The 9261-nt window shown below is 51.5% G+C and overlaps 1 protein-coding gene across 1 annotated transcript; it reads left to right on the top strand.

Annotated features, from left to right (window-relative positions):
* Nucleotides 1-784: 784 nt before the first annotated feature.
* CRABP1 (cellular retinoic acid binding protein 1) lies at nt 785-7653 on the top strand. Its single transcript, XM_055417599.2, has 4 exons — nt 785-887; nt 1428-1606; nt 3632-3745; nt 7368-7653. Exons 1-4 carry the CDS (start codon nt 818-820, stop codon nt 7416-7418), a joined length of 414 nt encoding a protein of 137 aa, XP_055273574.1. The 5' UTR covers nt 785-817; the 3' UTR covers nt 7419-7653.
* Nucleotides 7654-9261: the final 1608 nt, after the last annotated feature.

The following is a 9261-nucleotide window of genomic DNA, read 5'->3' as shown; positions in this document are numbered from 1 at the left end:
GTCCACTCTTCTCTGAGCTACCCACAGGGGTGCAGCGGCCTGGGCTCTCTACCGCCACGCCAACGTGGAGGACCCACAATCTCGCGCGATCCTGGGTTCCGCGCAGCAGTGCCGGGCGGTGCTGGAGTGGTTTGAGGCTTTTCCGCCACTTCCTTCCGTGGTCCTGCTGCTGGTGGTGCGGAAGTTAGGTGGGTTGGCGGTGGTTGCGGAATAGGATCCAGGACTGGGAGTGGAGGCGACCTACGGGGCGTATCCAGAAGGCATGCCTGGGAGTGGGGACAGGGTGGCTGTCATCCCCTGGTGGGCCTACTACCCACTTATTTTAACTTTATATTATGTATATTCTCAAACATATACGAAAGTAGAGAGAGTGGTATAATGATTTCGCCAAGCCCCACCGCCGAGCTTCAACAGTTTTCTCCTCTAGGCCAATTCTGTTACATCTAACCCTCTCCCACCACCCACTTTAAAGAAGGATGTGAGTGGCCTGGGGGTGGCAGAGACGCCCCCCGCCCAGAGTTGTAGGAGAGCTGGTACCAAGCTTGCACCCCTGGTGAATGGACCGCCAAGAGACAGACCGCCAAGCTTGCACAGTAGGGCCGGGAGAGGGGCTCACGCTGGGTAGGGGCCGCGGGGGGCAGTGGGGCGGGACCAGCGGGGCGGGGCTTGGAGCGGCGAGGGGGTTGGGGGCGCTCTCCCGGTGACTCAAGGCGCGTGGGGCTGGGCGCAGAGCTGCAGTCTCCGCCTTTGCAGCTTGGAGTGTGCCCGCTGCGCCGCAGCTGTCCGTGCCTGCCGCCGCCTTCCCGCCGCCGCCACCATGCCCAACTTCGCCGGCACCTGGAAGATGCGCAGCAGCGAGAATTTCGACGAGCTGCTCAAGGCGCTGGGTAAGCTGGCCCGGGCAGCGCGCCCCGACGGAGAGTAGCGGCCGGAGGCGCCCCGGGGCCCGCGGGGAGTCGGCTTTAGGGACCAATACCAGGCAGGAGGGAGTCCTGGGTGCCTTAGATCGGGGCGAATTCCAAGGAGCATCCCATCTAGAAGTGGCGAGGAGAGCCCGGCATCCACTCATCCAGCGAACGTTTGCTGGATCCTTGGCGCTTTCCCCGACGGCTCGGCCTTTATCTCTCGTTAGATCATCGCGAGGAGAGATTATTACTAAAATTCTGGGAGGGTCAGGGACTTTAAATTTGGGGACTCATTTTGAGACCAGGCCCTACCACGTGCTACCGAAGGAAAACCATTTACCCTCTCTGAGGCTGTTTCTCATCTTGAAAATCAGGGCGAGAGCAGGGGGAGGAATGGTTCATTTGTAAGTGTCCCTTCTATAGTCAGAGGGTTTGGGAAATGCCGGGCCAGTTCTGGGACAATGGGCGGGTGGCGAGGCCCCGTGACCCGAACCCGGGTCGCCCCTGTTCTTCCCGGGGCAGGTGTGAACGCCATGCTGAGGAAAGTGGCCGTGGCGGCTGCGTCCAAGCCGCACGTGGAGATCCGCCAGGACGGGGATCAGTTCTACATCAAGACGTCCACCACGGTGCGCACGACCGAGATCAACTTCAAGGTCGGAGAAGGCTTTGAGGAGGAGACCGTAGACGGACGCAAGTGCAGGGTGAGATCTCAGAGTCTGGGCAGCGTTCCCGGATCCCTGCTCCGTACCCAGGAACCGCTGCAGCCAGATGAGACCCCCGTCTCCTTTTGCAGCCTGTGGCGCGCCTTCCTTGCAGGGCGTGAGCACCGGCTGTTTGCCCAGAGGATCTATGCAACGCGTTGCCGTGGGCTCAGGACAAAGTCCCACCCCAGCCCCTCCCAACCTCATCCCTAAATTGCCTCCCGGGGTGCTAACAGCCGCGTTTAAAGCGCGGGCTTTGGGTTACACCGCGTTCCCTGCAGGGGTTTCTGCGGCATTTTGCAGCGATCCTCGCGCGAGTGCAGGCGGCTGGGGAGGAGGAGGCGGCTGGGCCGGGTTGCCCGGCCGTGCGGCTGCCACGTTTCCTGTCGCAGGTGGAGCCGCAGCTCTTGCGTCCCGCCCTCCCAGGTCCCTGGGCCCTTGGGAATGCTCTGGATCCAGTTTCAGCAGTCTTGATGGCCCCGGTACCTCTCCTGCCCACCCTCAGTTAGGTTCCTTAAAGAAAAAGACGAAATATTTCCAAAAGCAAGGCAGATTCTGCCCGGAAAATGGACTGAGTGCCCTCTTTTAGTCCTCAGGGGCAAGAATTCTGTTTCTGTCCGTTTATCGGTCCCAGGGATGAATCGGTGGACTGAAGCAAGGGGTTGTAAATTCCTTTTTTAGATGGGCAAAGTCGCATTCGGTTGGTCTCTGGAATAGAATGGAGGGTTGGCTACCCTTGTATTTTGAGGACAGATGGAAAAACAATCGCTGATGCTACCACTTATTTAAAAAGTGACAAAATGTCTCCCTCCTCTCCCCCAAGGTTTGAAAAAAGAAAAACTCATAGCATCCCAGAGAGTGAGAAATTGTTTTTCACCTTTCCGGAGCCACACCTGTCTGATCTAGAGTGAGACTCTCTGGGCACCGGGTTTGGGAGGACAGAGAGACACAGCCCCCCCAGAAGCACCCTGGCCCTCGAAGCAATATCTGACCCCTAGAGTTAGCACAGCCTGAAAATGATATCTGGGCTTGGAGCTGGCATGACCCAAGCCCTCAACCACTGCTCTGTTTGCAAAAACAAAAGAGCAGAACATCTCTTCAGCATAGAGGGAAGGTCTGGGAGCCTAAGGTAAAAGGCCTGGCAGTATAGGCAGGACTCAGTTTGGCTACATCCAACAGTGAGTACTGCTGGAGACAGTAATTCTGATCAGAAATCAAAGGTTCACAAGACAGCCTGGGGAGCGGGGCTTTATCCATCCGCACCCAGCCTAGTGAACGTGTCCCATGTGTTAGTTAAAAAGCCAGTGTGTGCACATTCAGTACAGCCGCCTCGCCCAACTGTATAGCATTTTGCTTCATGCAGACACTGGGGAAAACTACAGGGGAATCCCTTCTTTGCCTCCTACCTCTGACAGCATGAAGACCTTCAGATCTTAATAAAAAAAAATTTTTTTTTCTAGAGAGATGTAACCTGGGAAGGGGCAGTGTTTTTATTCTCAGAGTCAGAGAAACTCAGGATTCTCAGAGCAGGCTGTGTATTGCGTCTGCTGAGTGCAAACAGAAAGAGAGGCATTATCCCCAAATCCGTGCAAGGAACAGCTCCTGATTTGCTGACTAGATGTGGTCACAAATATGGTGTCTTAACTGTTCTAAAATTTTATATTTCCGTTGTGAAGCTTTTTGCCTTCAGCAGCCAAATTGCTTGAAGGGGGAGTCCATTTTGACGTAAATGAATCATTGTATGCTCTCAGTTTTTTTTCCCTGAAGATGTAAGGCATGCCTGAGGCTTTGCTGCTTCTGTGTGTGTGTGTGTGTGATATAAGGTATATTTATACTCCCATAAAATCTGTGGTCAGCCCTCTGAATTTGGGCTTGATAAGGCACAGCAGAGAAGGTTCTGTGCGCTGCTGACAGGGACCATGTGTTGCTTCTCTGCACAGCAATTATTCTCCCGTGCTCATTGTTGTCTCTGCTCCCCACTGCCAAGTCTGTAATTAATGTCACTAATGGTCTTCCTACCCGCAGAGCTTACCCACTTGGGAGAATGAGAACAAGATCCACTGCACACAAACTCTCCTGGAGGGGGACGGCCCCAAAACCTACTGGACCCGCGAGCTGGCCAACGACGAACTCATCCTGGTGAGTGAGACTCCCCCCACACCCAACCCTGAAAGGAGCTCGCAGGTTTCCAGCTGCTGCCCGCAGTGGAGCCCCACCAACGTCGTCCTCACTTGCCCATTCAGGGAGAGACACTCAATGCCCTGGCTTAAAATGTGAGCAGGAAAGCTCGAGATGACAGTTTAGGCCAAAGGAAATCACTGTTAGATGGTTGGCAGGAGAGCGGAGTGGCTCAGGGGGCAGAGCAGGGACTAGAGACATGCTGTGCTGCCGGCCACTATCCAAACCCACACACCCCGGCGGTGACTTGCTGACTTGCTTAAGCCAACCTCCCCTCCAGTTCGGCTCAGTGTGCGTGGGCTCTGCAAGGTCCCAGAGTTCGCTCTGCAGAAGGGGTTTTCCTCACCTCACCATTCTCCACTTGGCTGCCTAGGAAAGATTTCAGAAATTTCAGTTCCCCTACACTGGAAGTCTTTCTACTGCCCCCCCCTTCCCCCGACTTACAGACTCCAACGGCTTTCCGGGAGACAGACTAGAAATGCTAATTTAAGACAGTCTGAGGGTTAACTGGAGAGGGTAATCAGGGAATCAGATTGAAGTATTTTAAACATCCCTGACCATACAAAATATACCTGCTGAGGCCAAGTTAGAAACCTCTGTAGTTAAATCACACACCTCCTTCCCCTTTATTTAGGGGAGCAAAGGGCGGGGGCAGGAGTGAAGGACGGCTCCCTGTTATGCTCCCTTTGTGTTTCAGAACAGACCAAGCTTTTCTGACAACAGCCTTCCCCGTCTGCCTCTTCACTCCCCGCAACCACCCCCACCCCACCCCCACACTAGAAAAGGGGAAAGCTGTTGTGGGTAACCAGGAAATGATATCCTTTGTTCTCCATCAGGCCTGTTGTTAACATCTCCCCTCTAAGACTGCCTGCTTGCCCCGTCTTAATGAGCGTCACCCTGAAATGTCGGGAAAGGAGGTGGCAAGAAATGCTAGGACAGGACTCACTGTGTGACCCGGGCCTGGCCCTTCCCTCCCCAAGCTCTAAAATGAGGGTTTGGACTAAAGCCTGGTTCCCCCCACCCAGGTCCCTCTCAGCCCTGAAATTACATGTTTATTCTGTAGGAAGACCCTCAGTTGAGCTGTTTCTGTTACTTCAGTGGAGGCTGCTTGATCTCACTCTTGCCTTCTTGTCCTTCCCTGAGATGATTTCCCAGACTTCCTCCTTTCACAGAAAGGACTGGCTTCATTTGCAACCTGGTTAATGTTGTTTCCAGGGCAGGAATACATCCTGGGGTTGGAGGAGCAATTTGAGGCCGAGACATGGAAATTTAAGAGAAAAAGGGACATACTCATTGGGACCAGGGATAGCAAAGAGGGAGATGATTTTTAGAGATCTTGAGGGTAGCTGAGGGTTAAGCAGGCTCGGTGTGCTTGGTGAGAAAGTGTGATTTTATTACTGTCTGTAGTATCTGAGCAGCCCACACACTGACTTGATTCTGTTAGGAGATTTCCCCTGCTTCCAACTCCCCCGCTGCATCTCCACGCGTGCTTCTCTCCCTGGCTCAGCAGACATATACATGCATACATACGAGCCTCAAAGGGAACATTAATTCTTGGCATTTGGGATCTAAAATATGGGCTTTTGTTCCAAGGGTTATTATCATTAATAAATCCAAATGTAGGGAGATGCCGTCTCTATAAACAAGAGACAATTTATTCTGGTTAACTTGAAATAAGCTCTCCCAGCAACCCCGGGCTGTAACTTGCCTTCTTTTGAAAACTGAGTGAAGTCCCTTAAACCACTCTGGAACATTGTACGGAGAGTTTCTTTCAGGAACCTCTCATAATAGTTTGCGGGCTGAGAAGGACATTCGAACGTGGTTGAAAATGTAGTCATTTCTTCTTGTTTCGTGAAGCCATTTGATGGCCTGGATGAGGTGTCGATCATTCCAGCACAGATAAAGAGTCCAATCCCCAAACTTTGACACTCCATGGCCACAGAGCTGGAAGAGTTTTGGAAAACTGACATGGTTCTGAGAGGTCTGGACATTTGAGAGGTGAATTTCCATGGGAACCCCTGCCTCACCCTCCCCCAGCACCCAGCATCATCTGCTAATTCCTCACTAATGAGGAGAGGGAGGAAGACCAGGAAGGTGTCCAGAGCAGATACAGCTGTGCCGGTAGGATCAGCAGCCTATTTAGGCTGGTGATGAGCATTTGATTCCTTCATAATCACTAATGACTAGTATATCCCTGAAACACACGTTAGAATAATGTCCCAGCTCATGTTCTCTGAGAGCCTCTCATGACCAACTGAGCGACCCAGGGGAAAATACAAGTATGTTCAAGCTCTTGCATGCATGTGTGCTAAGTTGCTTCAGTCGTGTCCGACCTTTTGTGACCCCATGGACTGTGTAGCCCACCAGGCTCCTCTGTCGATGGGATTCTCCAGGCAAGAATACTGGAGTGGGTTGCCATGCCCTCTTCCAGGGGATCTTCCCGACCCAGGTATGGAACCCATGTCTCCAGTGGATCCTGCATTGCAGGAGGATTGTTTTTTTACCACTGAGCCACCAGGGAAGCCCATTCATGCGCTTAGTTCAGGGTTTTTAACCTAAGACCCTTTTGACAATTTGAAAGATAGGGACTCTCCCACAGAAAAATGTATGTCTGCAAACAAACATACCTATGTCAGTTGACAGACTGGGGACATCCTGTTTGTCTTAAATTTTTTTTTTAATGTATATATTGCTTTTTCTGTCCCAGTTATCTGTGAGACACCCAGGAGAGCAGGCCTGTGAGTAATTGCTAGTTTTTGGAAGAGTTGAGGCAGCTTACTTACAGGGAAATCTTTTCAGAGGCCAGAAGAAAATGGTCCTCCTCCATTTGTGGAATAATTTGTGCCCTCTCCACAGCAAACAAACAAAGAGTCATAAAACTGTAGCTGAAAGAACTGTGGGATCATCTTGTTCAATTGCATTCCTTCCCTCAACTCCCTCCCGCTCCATCTCCAAATTGTCCAAGAGACCAGAGTGGTATCACAGCTCACCTGGCTGTGAGTTGCAGGCGGAGGTCTGGAGGACTATGCCATGCTCTTGCAGCCAAGATCACATTTCTAGCTCATAGGTTCCTTGAGTATTACTGACACAACATCTCAGGTGTCTCTAAGGATGGACAGCTGCTTCCTAGAAGGCATTTCTACATCCTTTCCAAGGATATCCCACCTGACTGTTCATTACTGGATCCCAGGGCTCAGTGGCCCGGGCCCACTGCTCTCTTGAAATCACTTGAAAAGAGACAGAACCACTTCAGAAATGTCCAGTATGACATACCACCACCCTGCTTCAGTTTAATTTAAAAAACCAAAGCCAGGAAACTTGCATTTTTTATGTCAGCAATCCCAGGTTCCAGAAGCAAAGGAAAACTGCACACAATATAATTCTATACCCTACTTGCCTCTCTGCCAGTGCAGAGCTCAAGGGAGGAAAAAAAAATCCTTAGCGCTGAGCATGAACACATAGCACAGGAAATTGAATGTCTGTTACAAAGAGTTTTTAACAGGGCAGTAAGTGGCCTTATTAGCGATATGCTTTAAACATTTTTGCACAGGCATCTGCACTGATTGGTTTTCCTTCCCTGCAGACGTTCGGCGCCGATGACGTGGTCTGCACGAGGATTTATGTTCGGGAATGAAGGCGGCCAGCTTGCTCCAGCTTGGGGGTGGGATGCATGTTCCCCCAAGGAATGTCATAGTTCTGAGCCGCCAGCAAACCTCCTCTTCCCCGGTATTAACGTTAGGTGATCCTGATGTCCCCCAAGTAATGCTGTAGTGTTTTCCCCAAGGCTTTGTGCCTCTGTGTCCCTGGCGCTCCATAGTTTGGCATCTGTATGGTTTCATCAGTCATTAAACTGGGTGTACACACCTCAAGGCTTTCTCCTTCTTTGGATTGCCTCTTCAGTTTCTACAAAGGTCTTGGTGATAACGGTGACCCGAGCCCTGCATTGGTCTGCGTAGGGGCTTTCAGCTTCCACCTGCTGCCCTGGTGCCGAGCTGGGAGGCGAGCTGGGCTCCCTCTGAAAGGATTCACGCTGAAGATCCAGGTGTGCTTAGACCTCACTCTGCTGGTGTTTTAATTGAATTAGTTGATACATTGGTGGTTCCCAGCAGGAAAGGGAGGGCATATTCGAAAGGGTTAATTGAGGAGAGCTCAGAATGAAGGGACTATTTACACAGGCCTTTACATGGATGGGGTGAAGAGAAAGGATGGGGAGGTACTCAGAGACCAGCAGTAGGGAGCTGGTATACTCCCCTAGAGAGACGGACAGAGGGGTCATCAGACCACAAGAGCCTGGAAGAGAGACCACTACGTGCAAGAGTTGTGGAGTACACAGAAGAATGTGGTCACTGCCAAAGCCCCAGTATGTGGGTAGAGGGGGGTTGAGAGGGTGGGGGAGAGTCTCTGGCTTGGAACAAGGGGGTTAAATATACTGACCACTCAACTTTCAATCTCTGATATACTTATTCTGTCCACTGGCCAAACCCATCTGGAATCTAGAAGGCAAAAGAGTGGGCAGGTCAGGGGGAGGAGGGTACTGCCCACAAGAGTTACCCTCCTAGGACACAGCCAAGAGGAGAATGGATTCCAACATGCAAAGGGACAATAATCCACAGTCACCAACTAACATTCGAAAAATCAGAATTCATATGAAAATCTGCATTTCTATTTCCTTAGAAAAATGGGGAAAACCTGGCATCTCTTATAGGGCAAGAGTTGGCTTAGCAACTTCCCCCCTTTTTAAGTGGAACTTACACTCTCTGCCTTCCCATGGCCCCCACCATTGCCCCTGCCCTCATTTGCATTGCTTGCCTGGCTTCTTGGGCACCTCTCCCTACCATCCTAGCCACAGGGGTTCTTGGCAAAGCCAGGCCAGAGTTAGCTGGGTGGGCATAGGTGAGGCCCAATTTAGATGACCAGTTTAAGGTGACCCTAAAGAGCTCACCCGGGATGACTCAGATGGGAAAGAATCTGCCTGCAATGCAGGAGACCCTGGGTTTGATCCCTGGGTGGGGAAGATCCCCTGGAGAAGGAAATGACAACCCACTCCAGTATTCTTGCCTGGAGAATTCCACGGACAGAGGAGTCTGATGAGTTACAGTCCACAGGATTGCAGAGTCGGACACGACTGAGCAACTAATACTTTCACTTTCAAAGAGTTCACACCCTGATGGGCAGACACCTAAGGCCCAGGTGTCACCAGCTGTTTGTAAACGAGGACAACTTTACCTGACTTATCACACCTCTGCAATCCAGAACCCTACTTTGCTGATGGGAACTTCGGCTCTTTCTCAAAGATTCTACTACTTACATGTAGGAGGAGTTGCCTAATGGTTTCTTGGAAGAAGGGGGCTGGAGTGGCACCTCGGAGGAAGGGGAGAACCAGGACTGTCTGGAGCACCACTTTACTTAGACTCAGAACAGAGACTGTAGCCTGTTTCTCTTGAATCCTTTTCTTCTTCATTTTCCAGAGAAAAAGG

This window comes from Moschus berezovskii, chromosome 21, assembly GCF_049115385.1.
Source record: "Moschus berezovskii isolate FMDL1 chromosome 21, NW_MosBer_1.0, whole genome shotgun sequence".
Taxonomy (NCBI): domain Eukaryota; kingdom Metazoa; phylum Chordata; class Mammalia; order Artiodactyla; family Moschidae; genus Moschus; species Moschus berezovskii.
This window is presented reverse-complemented; position numbering and strand designations above follow the sequence as displayed.

Excerpts from the sequence above, each read along its gene's own strand:
- CRABP1 (XM_055417599.2), top strand. The coding sequence starts at position 818 with ATGCCCAACTTCGCCGGCACCTGGAAGATGCGCAGCAGCGAGAATTTC. Across the intron at positions 888-1,427 it reads CGAGCTGCTCAAGGCGCTGG|GTGTGAACGCCATGCTGAGG; the intron begins GTAAGCTGGCCC and ends TTCCCGGGGCAG. Across the intron at positions 1,607-3,631 it reads TAGACGGACGCAAGTGCAGG|AGCTTACCCACTTGGGAGAA; the intron begins GTGAGATCTCAG and ends TCCTACCCGCAG.